This window comes from Opisthocomus hoazin, chromosome 13 (assembly GCF_030867145.1).
Source record: "Opisthocomus hoazin isolate bOpiHoa1 chromosome 13, bOpiHoa1.hap1, whole genome shotgun sequence".
Lineage (NCBI taxonomy): Eukaryota > Metazoa > Chordata > Aves > Opisthocomiformes > Opisthocomidae > Opisthocomus > Opisthocomus hoazin.
In genome coordinates, this window is record NC_134426.1 from 18,208,991 (window position 1) to 18,225,836 (window position 16,846).

Consider the following 16,846-nt stretch of genomic DNA (forward strand, 5'->3'; position numbering starts at 1 on the left):
GGAGCCCTTTCCCTGCACAGCAGCAGCCTCTGCCGGCACCGGAGCCGCAGAGCAAGAGCAACGGGAAGCAGCCATGGCACGGCCAGGGACCAAAGAGCCTTCTGCAGACACCAGCAGGGATGGCAAAGATACCGGGAAGGTCTCCAGAATATAAAGCACGGTACATAAAATATCCACGTTTCAGCCAAAAAGATGATTTTTTTTCCCCCATCTCGCTCTCGCACGCAGCTCTGATGGCCGGGTTGGGCATCCCTAGGCCGCGGCTGCAAAATCCCACTGCCCAGCCCACCGGAGCGGGGCATGCTCCGGCACGAGAGGGCTTTGCCGAGCAGCAGCCCCGAAGCCCCTTGGTCCTCCCCACCCACCCCACGCTCCCCAAATGGGATCCCAGGGGAGCAAAGCGGACACCGGCCCAGCAGCATCCCCGCTGCCTGCTAGAGCGGCACAGGGCTTTTCTACCTTGAAGCTCAAAACAGAGACACCGCGCCGCAACGTTTAGGGAGCAAAGCCCTTTCCCGAAGGAGGTGGGATGGGGTCCATCACCCCACCGCACCCTGGGGCGCCCACTTACTTGGGGGTGTGCGCCTCGTCCACACGATGCCCCAGCTGGAACTCGTGGGACTTGCTCCGGTGCAGTGCGGTGAAGCCGGGGATGAGATGGATCAGCTTTCGCGACGAGGGCGGGGGCGTCCCGGGGGGCTTCAATTTATTCCTCCGTCGTACTGGCGGCGTGCCCGGCGGCGTCATCGTGGTCACAATATTGGGGGTACGCGGAGGGGTGTGAGCGGCGTGTCGCTGGCGCGGGGAGGGCGGCAGGGACCGGTGACCGGACTCCACGGGTGGGCAGAGCCCCAGGTGACCCTCCACGGTCAGCCGGTCCACGTGGGTGTACATGGGTCCGTGGGGCGAGCCCGCGTGGCAGTGATGCTGCCCGCACTTGGGTTGGACCTTGGGGCTCTGCGAGAGGTGCGTCCTGCCCCACTGCCCCGGCTCCGGCTGGCACCCGGGGCTGTTCTCCTTCCCCGGTTCCGTCGTGGGCCACTGGATGGTCCAGTCCTGCTTGGAGAGGCTGCCGCCTGCGAGAGAGCACACAGGCACGGCCATGCGGCGCGGCAGAAGCCGCACAGTCCCCACCCTGGCACCGCATCCCCCCCAGAATCACCGGCGAGAAGCTTCTCCACATCACGAGTGTGCGAAGCCAAGCAAATGTTTTGCAAGGGTTAGAGAGAGGGGTGCTTTGCAAGGCTTAGAGAGGCGCTTCGCTCACATTTCCCCACCTACCGAGCCCCCCACATGTGTCCCCCTCCCTATCATCTTCCCACCACCACGTGGGGACGGGACACCCCTCGTCCGGCCGGAGCGGATGCCCCCATCTCACCCCTGCACCCCAGGCCAGCCAGTTGTGCCATTTGCATGAAGAAGGGGGATTGCAGTTAAGCGGAGCTCCTCTCCGCTTCTAATTATTCATCTCCACGGGCGCAGAGACGAGCAAAGGGCTGTCAGCAGCAGCTTCGCAGCGCCCAAGCGATGGACCCAACTCAAGGTCCCTTCGCTGACTCCTTTTGATCACCTCCACTAAGAAAACCGACATGAACTCATCATCTCTCTATTTTGCACAGGCTCCTTCCCCATCCCATTTCGATTATTAATCGCCCGGCCTCTTCTCGCCCTGGCTTTTTCGAGGGGAACGCTTGACTTCAGGCTCCAGAGGAAAAGTAAAGGAGGAAAGAGCTTAGGAGATGAAAGCTGTAGGACTGGCTTGGGAAAGAAAAAAAAGCTCTGAGGGAAAAGGGGGGCGAGGAGTTTTCTTGAATCACTCTCCCAAAGCGGAAAATAAAAATTAAAAAATTTAAAAAAAGAAAAAAAGCAAGTCCTATCCAGCCACTTTTAGAGTTGCTCCTCCAGCTGCTACAAAGAGCCCTTCAACCCAGCAAGAGGCTCATTAAAAAGTTAACGCCCTTCCTCATCTCTTCTTTAATTAAGGACAAAATCCTGCTGTAGGAAAGCCTCACCTCTGTCCGGATGGAGCTGCCGGGACGAAGCCACCACCCAAGCGGGGACACGGCCGGTGACAGGGTGCAACGTGTCACCCCCCCGGCATGCAGCTCCGCATGGGGACATGTCACCGCTGGCAAGGCCACCCTGGCCGCGGGCACCCGCACCCCTGCGTCGGCAAAGCCGGGTGCTCAACCCTGGGTGTCACCTTGTCACCAAGGCCATGGGTGGCCACTGGTCCCCAAGGCCACCATGGCTGGTGGCACCCAGCTTCATGCACAGCCCGGGGCTGGGGAAAGGGCAGCCATAGCCATGCACGGGCGACGCCACCCATTAAATCCTCCCGCAAGCCATCGGCCCCGCTGGTTAATTAACCCGCACCCAGCGATTTGCAAAGCAGCATGCATGTATGCAAATCAAGGCGCTCCCCCATTGGTTGCTCCGCATGCATAGATTTACATAACTCAAAACTGCCCGGATGCTGCGGGCCCGGCAGCGTCCCCGCGCTCCCGCCCCCGGCAGCAATTAGCAGCAGCTAACGAAGCGGGAGAGCCAAGGCTGCTTCCCGCGACCCGAAGCTCGGCCGCAGCGTCGCAGCCACCACATCCCCCGCCTCGCCGCCGTCCCTTCCGATGCTCGGCGCTGTCGTAACACCACTGATGAGCAAAAATAGCCCGTTACAGGGCCAGTGGGTGCGTCAGGGCTAAAAATACCCGGGGTGAGCTGGGGAAAATGTATTTTCAACCCCCAGCTGCTCACTTGCACGCTGCAGGTAGCGGCCGCTCCGCTCGATGAGACACACTCGAACCGAGAACGCGCTTGAAAGGGAAAAAATAAACAACAAAAAAAAAAATCCCCCAGCTCTCCTTTCCACAAAGCGTGTTGAATTCTTGCAGGTTTTGCTCCCTCCCGGGGCTCCCCCGGGCATCGCTGCTCTGCCGGAGCCAATTCCCAGCCGGAAAAGCGAGAGAAGAGCTCAGAGAAGCAAACCCCCCTTTGCCCAGCTTTCCCCACGCTCTGCCCGCCTCGACGGCACTGCCAGACCGCCTGTTCGCTGTTAAAAGCCTGTTTGTTTTGTTTTGATAGGGATTATTAATTGCATATCGAAACAAGCATCAGCCCTGTGGCCCCTCAGGCCACCTCTTCCCTCCCTGCTGCCACCGAGCCCCGGCCGCGAAGGGAGAGCTGCTCTCCTCGGCCCAATTCGGCTTTATCCATCCCCTCAGCGCAGCCTCCTGCACCCCACCGTACTTCGTCAGGGAGGAATCTTTTGGGGAACCGCTCCGTTAAATCACCCAGCAAACCAGCTCCTGGGAGGAGGCGGCGAGGAAGGGGCTGCAGCTCGTAGATTGGGAGATCACAGAATCCTAGAATAGTTTGGGTTGGAAGGGACCTTAAAGATCATGTGGTTCCAACCCCCTACCATAAGCAGGGACATATTCCACCAGCCCAGGGTGCTCAGAGCTCCATCCAACCTGGCCTTGAACACTGCCAGGGAGGGGGCAGCCACAGCTTCTCTGGGCAGCCTGGGCCAGGGCCTCACCTAACATCCCATCTAAACCTGCCCTTTTCAGTTTACAGCCATCGAGATGCAGAGAAATGGCCAAACCTCCCCAGGAAAGATGGTTTCCCCCCCGTTCCAAAAGACAAACATAGCACCTTTGGCTTTGATTTCCAAACACAAAAGCGCTAGGAGCAATCCGCTGACGCACAGGCAGCGGGTCGCATCCGGAGGAGGACCCGCACCCGAAGCATCGCTGCTCCGTGCTGCGACCGCTCGCTTTCCTTCCCCCACGGCAGCATCCAGAGGACCAAACGTGCGCAAGCCCGGAGCCAGGAGACCCCCTCGGCTGCAGCTGCCTCTCCCGGCGATCCCACCCTCGCCGGGGGGCAAAATCGACCCCGGCATCACCCAGCCCTTCAGCCCCATCACACTCCGCAGGCGTGGGGACAGCGGTCCGGACCGACTCCGCCAGCCTTTACATCGCAGCCAGCCCAGCTTTCGACTTCATCCCGAAATGAGGATGCTCGCTGCCTTTTCTCAGTCGCTCCCTGCCCCGCCTGACCCCCAGCCGCCCGCAGCCCTCCCAGGGCTGGGGCAGCTCATTAATATTCAGCCGCAGATCATTTCCACACACACACCCCCCCTCCCCCCCCCCCCCCCAGCTAATCACCTCCATGCACAGCTCGCTAGTCACACGCCATCGACTCCTCATTCCACAGCGGTCCCGCTCAGCTCTTAATATTAAATTAATCCCACTTCGAGTTCAAAACCGATGCCTCGGCTGCTAATAAAATGCTGCTGCCGAATGTAAGGCTTCGCAGCCAAGAAAAATCAGATACGGACTTGCTAATGCTATAAAGCAGGGCTTTAATACAGGGTTGCCACTATATTTGATAAACACAACGTGCTTTTGGTTTGTAAGCTGCTCCGGGGCTGCCCTAGGACGCTTGGCTGGAGAAGGGGCTCCTTCCCCACCACCAGACGCCGTTCCGGCAAACCCCATTGCCACTGAAGGGACAAAGCAGCCTCCGGCTTCCTCCCGCCGCCGCCCCAGCCCCCACGCCCGGGCAGAATCGGCCTGGGAAATTAGATGTCTCTAATTAAGGACTCAATAAATAGAGATTGATGGAAAAGGTTAATACCATACCTCATTCCTGCTTTATTAATACTAATCTTGGCTCCTAGAAATCAGCCACTGTTGCACTTGCAAAGAAATTACACGACGTTTTAAAGAGCCAGCAGCTTGTTAATCATATTTTCAGACTAGGCCAATCTCTTGGTTTAGGAGGAGACAAAACGCAGATAAAACACCGCAAACTTCGCAGCGAGGGACAACTGGGGCTCCGTCCGGAGGGGCTGCACTAACCCAACGGAAAAGGAGAGGGGGAAAAGGAGAGGGGGAAAAGGAGAGGGGGAAAAGGAAGGAGCACGGCATTGCCTTGTTGCACCCCAGACAGGAGAGCTCCCGCCCCGTCGCCGCTCAGCCCCAGCTGTCCCCAGCAGCACTGGGGACATCGCCAATGCCCCAGGAACACGGTTCTGCCGGCTCCCCGTCCCCACAGCCCGCCGCAACGCGCTGCCCAGACCGTGGCTCACCTCGGCCCCGAGCAGCTGGGTGGGAAGACCGCTCCCACCCCCCAGCCGCAGCCAGCGAGCATCTCCCACTGACCCAGCCAGGGGTCCCACTGCTCTCATCTCCCCACCTCCTGAAGCGGGGCAGGGGCTCTGCTCCCCCTCTTCCAGGGGGCAAAAAGCAGGGGGGCTGCTAAGACCCGGCGAAGGCTCTGCCAAGCAGAAGAACCCCAGCGCAGAGGCAGGGGACGCGCAGCTGGGCTGAGCGGGCTACACGGAGCCCATCTGCCAACCCGGGCGGAGCTTTCCGCACCCAAATCCTACGGAAATTCGGGGATATTTGGTCTCCTCTGCTGCCCAGGGAGCTCCTGCATCCCTCTGGGCTGGCAGGGGCTCCGCGGTGCCCCAAGCTGCCTATGCCCTGCCTGTCCCCAAAGCTTGTGCCGTCCATCGGACGATGCTCCCGGGGGTTCTCCAGCAGCACACACGCGTGGTTCTGGTGTGGCAGGGACCCATGCCAACTGGCAATGCTTGGGACCGGTGCACTGTGGAGCCGGAGCCTCTGTCCCCAGCAGAGCAGGAACGGCCACTGCGGCATCTCTGCAGTAGCAAAGGGATGAAACAGCAGCCCTCACCGCACAGCCCAGCCCGCAGCCCCCCCGGCAGCGGCGTGGGGATGGATGGAGTTCAACGGAGCGCTCGGGAATGAGCCTGGATAGCAGCGAACTCCCTCCCGCCGGCACCCAACGGGCCACCCAGCCACGTCCCGCCGGGACCTGCCCCATTAAACAGCAAATCGAGCAGCAAGCATCCAACAGCCCCCCCGGTACCCCCATCTCTGCCAGCCAGAAACCACCAGAGGGGCAGAAGATGCTTTAGCATCCTCGCTGCAGTTGCTGAGCCGAAGGCTCGCATGGGTTTTCCAAAGCAGGGGTCCCACCGGAGCACAGGGGAGCTCCCGAGGCCGAGCGAGCGGAGGGGGGGACGCAGGGGCCGGGCTGAGCCAGCACGGCGAGCAGAGCAGTGCTGGTTCGCAACGGGCTTTAAAAGTCAAAGGTGTTTAAACAAGGAGCAGGCTGAGAGCCTTCCCCGGGCTCCGAGGGAGGCGTGGACGCCCTTCCTCAAACAGCGGAGAGGCTTCGTGAAAATGCCGAAGGGAAGGAGGGCAGCAGCACGGGCGGGAGCTGGATTCCGGGGCAGCTCGTGCTCCGTGGGAAATGTCAGGGTGGGCTCGGCCACCCCCACCTCGCTGCTCCGGCACCGGGGTGGAAGAAGCTGCTGCACCGGGCCCTGTGCCACCGTCCGGCATCGCCACACTGTGCCATGCCATGCCACGCGGGAAGCTCCAGCGACCACAGCGGGTGGACGGGGCCGAGACCCCTCCAGAGCAGGAGCTGGGTCCCCCAGCCCGGCACACGTCATCTCAAGCAGCAGCGGGGCAGGGACACCGCCTGTCCCGGGAAGCTGTCCCGCATTGAAGCCCCATCACAGCGCCCTCCTCACCGCCAGCCCTGTCCCCTCATGTCCCCAGGGCTGCTCCGACCCGCAAAGTCCAGCCAAAAACCCAGCAGCTCTACCCCAGCAGGGCTCGTTCCCCATCTCCCCCAGCCCGACACTGCAGGAGCCCCCCAAGAGGGGACGGGAGCCGGGCAGAGGGGTCTGGAGTCCCCCCTCTCTGGGAGCCTGACAGAATTGGGATCCCCCTAGAGAAGGGTCCTGCCAGGCCAGGGCTCCCAGCAGGGACCACAGCTAAACCAGTCCGCTATGGTCACCCTGGGCTAGGGGCAGCGAGGGACCCCTCGGGAAGGGGACAGTGGGGGGGGGCCAGACCGTGAAACGGGGGTTCACCGCTCCCCCCAGGCTGCTCCGAAAGGGAACGTCCCGGCTCCTGCTCGGCATCCCCCGGCAAGGCTGGGCTAGGGCAAGTCCCCCGGCCCGCCGCTCGCCCCCTCCCCGGGCAGACCCGGCCCCCGCCCCCCGCACCCGCTCCGCTGCCAGCGCAGCTCCGGTACCGGTGCCTCGGAGCGCGGAGCTCTGCTGCCACCGCCCGGGGACCCGCCGGCCCCGCACGCGGGGACCCCCCGCCCTCATCCCTCCCCGCCCCTCAGGGAAGGGACCCCCCCGCCCTCTGCCCCCGCTCACGTTTCCCCTCCCTCCGCAGGGATCCCCCCTGTCTGCATCCCCCCCCGCCCCTAGGAACCCCTCACCCTCATCCATCCCCCCCCAAGGGACCCCCTCGCCCGCATCCCCCTCCTCCCCCCCAAGGGAACCCCTCACCCACATCCTACCCCTTCTAAGGACCCCCTTGCTCACATTTCCACACCCCCCCCACCCCAGTGAACCCCTCGCCCACATCCCCTGCCTTCTAAGGACCCCTGCGCCTGCATCCCCCTCCCCCACATCCCCCTCTCCCCCAGGAAACCCCATCCCCCCTAGGGACCCCCTCACCGCATCCCCTCCCCTCTAAAGGCCCCCTCACCTGCATCACCTCTCCCCTAACCACCCCCTCGCCCGCATCCCCCCCCCCACCCACCCCGGGGGAAGGGGAAGCAGGGCTTGCGCAATGCCCTGGGACAGGATTTGGGGTACGGGGGTGCGGCCAGCCGGGAAGCGACGCTGAGCAGCAGGAGCCTGCCGAGTCTCAGGGGCTTTTTACCCCACCCCTACTCCAAGTCTGCACGCTGTGCTCCCACAAGCGAGGGGGCTTGGGGGGACCCCGTCAGAAACGCTGTGCCCTCCCGGAGCAAAAAGCCTCCCCGCAGAGAACTAACAACTCATCGCTTCCCAGAGAGGTGAAACCCCCCCCCACGCAGTCCTGAGCAGAGATGTCCCCCACGGGCAGCGGGCACCAAGCCGTCACCCGGGGACGCAGGAGACGATGACGCCAACACCGCGGAACGGGGTCACCCACCCCGGGCGGCTCGGGGTACGGGGGTGCCCGACTCACCGGCCTTGTGAACGCTACGGAGGCAGGAGAGGGAGGCGTTCAGGCGGGCACACTCCTCGCTGTTGGCCCCGAACTTCTCCAGGGTCGTGCAGACCTGGTCGTCGGTCATGTCCAGCAGCTCCTCCAGGCTCAGCTGCCCCGGGGCGATCTCCTGGCGGGGGAGGAACGGGGCAGGAGTCAGGAGGGAGGAAGAAACCCCCCCGCAGCACCCTCTAAACCAGCGCCTCGGGGCTCACGGATGAGAAACCGTTCCCTCCTGCCGCCCCGTTTAGGTCGCAGACCCAAAAATCACTCATTTTCCATCTCAATCCGCGTGAAAACCTAGCAGGCACAGCTTGAGCCTCAGCTTCTTCGAGTTTCTGCGGTCCGAGGCATATCCAGACCCAACTCCACACATCTGGGGTCACTGCAGCTTCGGCACGGGCTCCCCTCTTCCCTGGGGGGGCTGTTACAGCATCTTTGGGTGCCAGTCCCTTGCTGCACCCCTCACCGCCAGAGCCCAGGCCGTGGCAGAGGGATGCTGCGACCCACCATGACGGCACCACGCTGCGACAGGGACGTGGAGGAGCCCCGTTTGGGGGGCAGCACCCAGGACGTCCCTCCGGCACCCACCTCCTTCACTGGGAACAGCGGTGGGGTGTCCTCACCGGTGGGTGGAGAGAGCTGGGGGTGACCCTGACCAGCACATCCCACCACGGGCTTGCAGGGTCTTTCCAAGCTGCAGAACAACCCCGTCCCTCTGCTCTGCTCTACCTCCCTCCCCACCACGGTCCCCTCCAGTCTTCCTCAGTGCTCAAACGCATGGCTTCAAGCCTGTCCCCATCTCAGAAAAAAAACCTGCCTCCTTGCCTGGTTTTGCTCAAGGATCCCACAAACCGCCCAGGCAAAACACCCCCCGGGGAGGCTCAGCACCCAAACCCGCGGCGGGGTCCTCCCCGTGGCAGTGCGCCTGCCGCCAGCCCTCACCTCCATCACCTCCTTGCGGACGTCAACGATGCGGAACCAGTGCAGCAGCTGGGGGAAGCCCTCCAGCTTGGCATTGCGCTCCTGCAGGGCCACCTTCCTCTTGCAGGACAGCTGCCGGCTGAAGTACTTGACCAGCTTGCTCTGGAAGAGAAGAAGAAAGTCCTATGGGACCCCCTGCCATCGGCATGCGCAGCCCCTCCTGCCCCCAAACCCACCCACCACCCCCCGTTACCTGCTGCTAAGCTCCTGCAGCCAAGAGCCCCTTTAGCATCGAGCTGGGTGGCCAAGGGGGGCATTTTCCCCCCCAAAAAAAGCCCTTTCTCGGCTCCCTTTATCCCCATCCCAGAGGTCTTCAGCGCTGAGGTCTTGCTCAGGGGACCCCACAGCAGGTGAAGGAGGACGGGGGACACGGGGGCATCACTTCTATGTGCTAACCAGCCTCTCCCAGCACCCAAAGGACGTGCTCCCCCCTCCTACACCCAGACTCGGTGCAGAGGGACCCCCCGAGCATCCCCACCAAGATGTCGCAGCATCGCATGGTGCCAAGGTCGGGACATCAGCATTTACTCTTTATCCCCACCCCCCCACCCCACATCTGCCCCAACCTTCCTTCCTCCCACTCCTCCTCATCATCACAACCCGAGCCATCCACCCCTCTCCCTCCGCCGCCTGCCCGTGGGTGTCCCCCCCACCCAGTCCTCCCACCCCAAGGCCAGAGACGCCGCGCTCGCAACTGCAGCCTGACAGCTCCCAAAACGCAGAAGCGGAGTGACAGCCTCCTTCTCGGAAACACAGAGCAGAGCCCAGCTCGCTGGGAACCCACCAGGGTTTCCCGCTTTTCCGGTGGGGTGATACCCCCCCCCCCGCCCGCTCCCGCACACCCCAAAAGCAGACGAGCAAAACAGGTGACGGTTTGGAACGGGGAGGCGAGGGGAGCAGCCCCATCGCTGCGCCGGGGGGCTGGGGAGAGCTTCTCCATCTCTCTCCAGATCCCTTCCCTCGGTGGCACCCAGTGGTGACAGCCACAGGGCTCGGTGGGGGAAAACTGTATCCCCCCCAGAACCCACCCATCGTGGCTCGGGTGAGCTGGGTGCACCCGGAATGGTGCAAAAAGGCAAAAATCAGCCTTCTCCGGGCTGCCTGGGGGGGATGAGGCAGAACAGGCACGGGAGAGGGTGGTGGTCCCCCCCGCGCCGTCCCACCAGCATCACCCCCAGCATCACCCGGGCAGGCAACAGCTCTCCAGGAGCCGCACACCCCGACCGGGCAGCTTCTCCCGACTGCTGAGGAGCATGGCTGCGGAGATTAATTAGCGAAAATTAACACCCAAGGGAGAGCTGGGGACAGCGAAGCGAGCGGCCGGGGTGGCTGCAGGGACCCCCGCGGGGCTGGCTGGGCTCGGCAGCACCCTGTCCACCTCCCGGGCTCTGCCTCTGAAGAATAACCCCTCTCCTCACCCAGACCATCGCCAGGTTTGGGGGTCGGGGGGAGCGCATGCCCCAGGCGTACCCCAGGCCCTTGGAGGGGGAATAGCAGCAGGCGCCTTGAGCAGACACAGAGGCAGCTCCTGGCCCCCCCCAGGAAAGAAGCCCTCCCCACACACAACCGCAGAAAAACCCTCCCAAAAAAACTCACCTCCAGCCCCAGCAGCCTGCTCCTCACCCGTTCTTCTGGCACCCCAAGACCGAGAGCCCAGGGGGGAATCAAAGTGGATGCCAGAGCCACAACAGCCCCTCCAGTGCCAAGAATCAGGATCCTGGGACTGGGACAGAGCTGGGGACTGGGCAGCACCCCCACCACCACCCAGAGACGAGCTGGGAGCAGGGGAAGGGTGGGGAAATGGAGGCAGGTGCTTTAATTTCCAGTCCCCAGGTGAGGGAAATTCACCCTTGAGAGCCCCTCGTAAGCGCTAAGGAGGGCCCAGGCTCGGGGGATGCCCTGGCCGGGGGGAAATTCGGCATAGCGAACCCCTGCCAAGTCCCGATGCCGTTTCTGGTTTGGCCGAGGGCTGGCAAGGGAAGCGACCCAGACACCCCCGTGCTGCGGGGAAAGCCCCGTCCCGCGGCTGCCGAGCTGCTCTCACTCACCCCGAGCCGCCCTCCCCGCGCGGGACGAGGGGTTTTCGCAGCCACACCAAAGGCAAAGGCCAGATCCTACCGTGCCACGACCCCCTCGGCTTCTCCGTGCCTCAGTTTACCCACCTGGAAAATGGCGGGGGGGCAGCCTGAGGGCCTGTGGGCGCACGGGCGGAGGGGTGGGATTCAGGCTGGGGGTGCAGGGGGGTCTGTACACCTCCCACCGGAGCTGGGGCTCGGTTTCTGGGATGGGTGCAGGCAGGGGAGGGCTTGTCCCCACTCCACGTGGCGACCCGGTGTGACCTCCCACCAGGAGAGGGGCTGGAGCCCCCCCACCCCAGCCAACCCAGCCCCCTCCGCACCCCGACGGGGATTTCCAGCCTCCTCCGTCACCCCAAGCAGGATTTCCCCTCGGCAGGCGCTCACCCCGAAACCCGGCACAGCGACGAGCGGCCGCTGACCCCCCCCGAGCGGGCAGCGGGCCCCCAGGGAGCGAAGCAGCCGGTCTCCAGCACCCTGCGCCCGCCCTGACGTCAGCCGCGCTGGAGACGGCACCGAGCTCTGCTTGGAGACCGAGCGGCAGAAAATCCACCCGCGGGAGCACGAGGGGAGAGTTCATCAACCTCGCGCAGGACGAGAAGGAACCGCGCCGAGCCGTCGAGCGGGAGCCCACGCCTGCTGGGATGCTCGTCCCGCTCGTCCCGGCCGGTGCCTCCACGCCACGGAGCAGAGAGGACGCCTTCCACCTCCGAATATTCCCAGCACAGCATTGGCTTTCCCGCAACCGGAGCCAACTCTTCCCAACTCCCACCAAGGGGCTCGTTATCCCAGGGACACCTGAGCACCCGCGCGCTGGGGAACACCTCGCCGCGGCTGCGTTTTCCCTCTCAGGGCTCTCTCCGGGCCCTGCTGGGCTCGTGTGCCCCTCACATCATTTATTTAGCGCTGCTGAACGCTCCTCGGAGCTCTCTCTGGGAGTGGAGGGGCCGAAGCGGCTCAGCCCAGCGTCCTGGAGATGCCCGGCTCTCTGGAGGACACAGCCCGGGGAGAAGAGCACTGCATTCAACCACAGTATTACACACCAGAGAATCCACACATCCCAGTGTCCTGGAGATGCCCGGCTCTCTGGAGGACACAGCCCGGGGAGAAGAGCACTGCATCCAACCACAGTACTACACACCAGAGAATCCACAGATCCCAGCGCTGGGGCAGCGCCTGCTTGGATCGCAGCCCATGCCAGTTTGGAAACGGGCACCAGCTCTTCCCCGAGCACCTCTTCCCGCGCTGACCCGCACCACGCAGCCGCCAGATGTGTCCTGGGAGGGGTCCCCCTTCCCACCCCCAGGGAGGGGGAGCCGCCCACCCCGGGGTCACCCTTGGAGTCGCTGCCCGGTTTCTGGGACCCCTGACCCTGCTTGGAGCTGGGGTGGGGGCTTGACCCAAACTCAAAGAGCAACACAGTGCGGGACAGCCGGAAAAATCACCCACTGCCGGGCGACTTCTCCTCGCTTCTACCCCGTGCTGCCCCGGACCCCCCGCAGCAGCCGGGCAGCAGCACCCCTCATTACACCCCAAAACCCAGCCACAGAGCCCCAAAGCCCAAGGAGCGCGCTCAGCCGCGGAATAAAGCCCCCCTGCCCGGGGCAGGGCAAAGGCTCAGCTCCCACCCTCCTGCTCCGATGACGCTCAGCCCCAGCGCCGCCGCCCCGTGGGAAGCGATGTCGGTTGGTGACATTGGTAGGGCTGCGAGGATGAGGAGGGACTGGAGCATCTCTGCTATGAGGAGAGGCTGAGGGAGCTGGGCTTGTTCAGCCTGGAGAAGAGAAGGCTGAGAGGGGACCTTAGAAATGCCTCTAAATATCTGCAGGGTGGGGGTCAGGAGGATGGGGCCAGACTCTTTCCAGTGGTGCCCAGTGACAGGACAAGGGGCAATGGGCACAAACTGAAGCAGAGGAAGCTCCAGCTGAACATGAGGAAGAACTTCTTCCCTCTGAGGGTGACGGAGCCCTGGCCCAGGCTGCCCAGGGAGGCTGTGGAGTCTCCTTCTCTGGAGATATTCCAGCCCCGCCTGGCCGCGGTGCTGTGCCCTCTGCTCTGGGTGACCCTGCTTGGGCAGGGGGTTGGGCTGGGTGACCTCAGAGGTCCCTTCCAACCCCCACCATTCTGTGATTCTGTGATGCTGTGGCGTGTTGGTCCCGGCCACCGCCGCGGATTCTGCCGGAGCCCATCCTGAGGTGCCGGACCTGAAAGCCTCCCCGTGCCGAGGGCTGCCTTCGAAGCCGGGCTGCATCCCGAGGGAAGGATGCTGCAGCCACAGCACGCAGAGGACGGGAACTCACTCCAGCTCAAAAAGAATGGAAAAAATTCTACCGATCCGGCAAAATCAGGGTTTGGCATACAAGGATTGACCAAAAAACGTGGGTTTGCCTGTTTTATTCCAAGGTGAATACGCGAGGCCGCGCAGCCTCCGCGGGCACTCGGGGTGAGCCGCTCCCCAGTCCCCCCAGTCCCGGCCACCGGCCCCGTCACCGCGCCAGTGCCGCCGCCAGACGGGGAGGGAAGCAGTGCCGAGCGGGGCCTCCGCGTCTGCGTCACGTCCTTGGGACGCGGCGGTGGCGGCAGGGACTCGGGGCCATGCTCGGCGTCGGGAACCCGGCCCCGGATTCACCCGCCGTCACTCCCCGCCCGGGAATCGCCCCGTTGCCTGTTACACAACAGGGAGCGTCGGCGGGGACGCCGACGGCTGAAACGCGCAGCAGGCACCCCGCTTTGGGGGGGTTCTCACGAAGGCGATGCCGGGGCTCCCCGTGGCGAGCACAGCACGACGCTCAGGGGCTGGAGAGATGCTTCCCGGCGGGTGAATTCCCGGGATTCACGCGGTGGCCTCCCCGCAGCCAGCTCCAGACCCTCCACCTGGCCCGGGCTGAGCTGCCCCAGCGTTCCCCCCACGCCGTCGCGGGTGCCGGGAAGGAGCATCCCACCAGGACGGCTTCACCATGCCGCTGCGTCTCCCCTCGCTCCCGGCCACGGCAGGCGGGCAGTCACTCATCAGCTGTGCTCACCCTAACGAAGCCGTCGCTCCATAAGCTTCCATAGTCCTGCATCTCTGGGCATTGGCTCTCCTGGGGGGTCTTCAAGCCTCCGCGCCCCCCACAAAGTCTCCTGCAGACCCCAAAACCGCCGCTGCGGGGTCGCTCCCGGGCCACGCGCGGACACAGAGCTCCGTGCTGAGCCCGCAGCCCCTCGCGCGGAGCGGCAGGACGGGACGGGGCTCGGACCCAGGAGAGGTGACGGTGGGATCGGCGCAGGAACATGAGAAGCTGCACCCCAACCTCGGGGTCCCCCGCCTCCATCCCCACGGGAACATGGGGGGAGAACGCAGTGGGATGGGGAGTTTCGGCCGCGGTCCAGAGCCGAAAGCCGCCCCGCAGAGGGGCTGCGGGAACCCTGGCAGGGTCCTGCGTAGCTGAGCATGGGAACCCCTGCCCCACCGCCTTTGGGTTCTCGGTGAGAGAGTCCCCCCACCCGCAGCCCCGGCTCCGTGTCAGCCACCTCCACACCGCCACGGCCCCGTCGGGGTGTCCCCAGGGGGTGGCACCGTCCCAGCCACGCTGCTCCCCGCTCTGCCCCGCTCGCCCCCGGGCATCCCAGCACCTTCCCTGCCCAGCCCAGCTCCCACTGGACCCCAAACACATCCCCAGCCGGGTCCTGGCACGCTCCGAGGGGAACCTCTTCCCACAGGACCACCACAGACGAGGCCCTGCTCGGCAGCTTTTACTTATATCTATTTTTCTCATCTATGAAACATAACTATATCTGGCCGGTGGCCCCCTTGGCACAGCCCCGCCGCCTTCGCCCCCGGCAGCGTCAAGGCCGTGGCTTGGCAAAGCCCCCCCTTCCCACCGGGGCTTTCCCCGCTGCTGGGGGCGGCCGGAGGGTCTGGGTGGGCACGGCGCAGCGGAGGAGCCGGGGGCGAGGATGGTGGCCTTCATCCCGGCGAGGGGCTGCAGCCCGGGCGGGGGGATGCAGCCTGCACGGGAGGCAGCAGCGCGGGGGAAGGGCGCAGCCGGGCCGGGGGCTGCTGCCTGGTGAGAGGGATGCGGGTGGGCTGGAGGGGATGCGGGTGGGCTGGGGGGGATGCAGCCGGGCTGGAGGGATGCAGCCCAGTGGGAGGGATGCAGGTGGGCTGGGGGGGATGCAGACCTGTGGGAGGGATGCGGGTGGGTTGGGGGGGATGCATGTGGGCTGGGGGGGATGCAGCCAGGCCAGGGGTATACGGGTGGGCTGGAGGAGATGCAGCCTGACAAGAGGGAAGGGGGCGGGCTGGAGGGGATGCAGGCTGGTGGGAGGGATGCAGCAAGACCGGGGGATGCAGCCGGGCCAGAGGGATGAAGCCGGGCCGGGGGATGAAGGCCGGTGGGAGGGATGCAGCCAGGCCGGGGGATGCTGCGAGGCCGGGGGATGCAGCCAGGCCGGAGGAGATGCAGCCGGGCCGGGGGGATGAAGCTGGGCCGGGGGATGCAGCCGGGCCGGGGGGATGAAGGTCGGTGGGAGGGATGCTGCGGGGCCGGGAGGACGCTGCGGGACCGGGGCCGGACCGGGGGCTGCCGGGAGGATACCGGGGGGCTCCGGCCCCCCCCCAGAGCAGCACCGGCAAGAGGGATCGGCGGTGCCGGACCCACCTCGGGGCCACCTGCAGAGCGCGCAGCCTCACTCGGTCTCACCGCAGCGCCGCGGGGAGCCCGGCCCGGGGGGGGGGGCGGGTGGTGATGGAGGGGGGGGGGGGTCCGCGGGCCCCTACCTCCAGGGTGCGGATCTCCTTCTGCGTGAGGTCGTTGGAGGCGGCGCACTTGGTGCGGAGCCCCTCCAGGTTGGAGATGCTGATGTCGATCATGTTCTGGACCAGCTCGCACTGCTGCAGCGCCTTCTGCAGACTCAGCTGCTGCTCCTCGCTCCTCGTCATGTTGTCCTCATCCATCGCTCGCCGCGCCCCCCCGCCTCCTCCTCCCCCCTCCCCCCCCCCCCCCCCCCTCCGCCCCCCCTCCCTCCGCCGCCGCGGCCCCCCCCCTCCCCCCCCCGGCCCTGCCCGCCCCCCCCCCCCCCCCCGCCGCTCAGCCCCGCTCCGCCGCGGCCCGCAGCATCGCGGCCCCCCGGTGCCCACCGAGCCGTCAGCGCGGCGCCGCGGCCGCCTCCCCCCCCCCCCCCCCGCACCGGGCGCGGCGGGGCGGGGGCGGGGGCGGCGCGCTCCGACACCGCGGGGCCGCGCTCGCTGCGCGCTGCTCCGAGCGGGGCCCCCCCGCCCGGCCCTGGGGCCCCCGGGCCCCTGCCCCCATCCCTCCTTCCCCCATCCTTCCATCCCTCCTTCCCCCATGCTTCCATCCCTCCATCCCTCCGGCCTCCAGCCCTCCATCCCTCATCCCACCATCCCCCCAGCCCTCCATCCCTCCATTTTCCCATCCCTTCATCCCTCCATCCCTCAGCTTACCATCTCCCAGCCCTCCATCCCCCCATCTCTCCATATCCCCAGCCCTCCATCCCTCCATCCCCCAGCCCTTCATCCCCCATCCATCCATCCATCCATCCATCCATCCCGCCATCCCCCATCCTCCCATCCCCCTATCCCTACGTCCTTCCATACCTCCATCTCCCCAGCCCTCCATCCCCCAGCCCTCCCTCCATCCCCCACTCCCTCCATCCCCCATCCCTCCATCTCCCCATCCCTTCATCCCTCCATCCCTCAGCCTGCCATCTCCCAGCCCTCCATCCCTCCATCGCACCGTCCCTCCG

The 16,846-nt window shown here is 65.3% G+C and overlaps 1 protein-coding gene across 3 annotated transcripts in view; it reads right to left on the reverse strand.

The window, feature by feature from the left end:
• The window catches only part of KSR2 (kinase suppressor of ras 2), an 84,949-nt gene extending 68,909 nt beyond the window's left edge, over window positions 1-16,040 (reverse strand). For all 3 annotated transcript variants that reach the window (XM_075434806.1, XM_075434804.1, XM_075434805.1), the window contains exons 1-4: window positions 15,861-16,040; window positions 8,985-9,125; window positions 8,019-8,169; window positions 572-1,076 (exon numbers count right to left, since the gene is read on the reverse strand). In XM_075434806.1, the coding sequence (XP_075290921.1) occupies window positions 572-1,076; window positions 8,019-8,169; window positions 8,985-9,125; window positions 15,861-16,037 (974 nt within the window). In that variant the 5' untranslated portion in view covers window positions 16,038-16,040. The remainder of the gene's footprint in view (window positions 1-571; window positions 1,077-8,018; window positions 8,170-8,984; window positions 9,126-15,860) is intronic.
• Window positions 16,041-16,846: the final 806 nt, after the last annotated feature.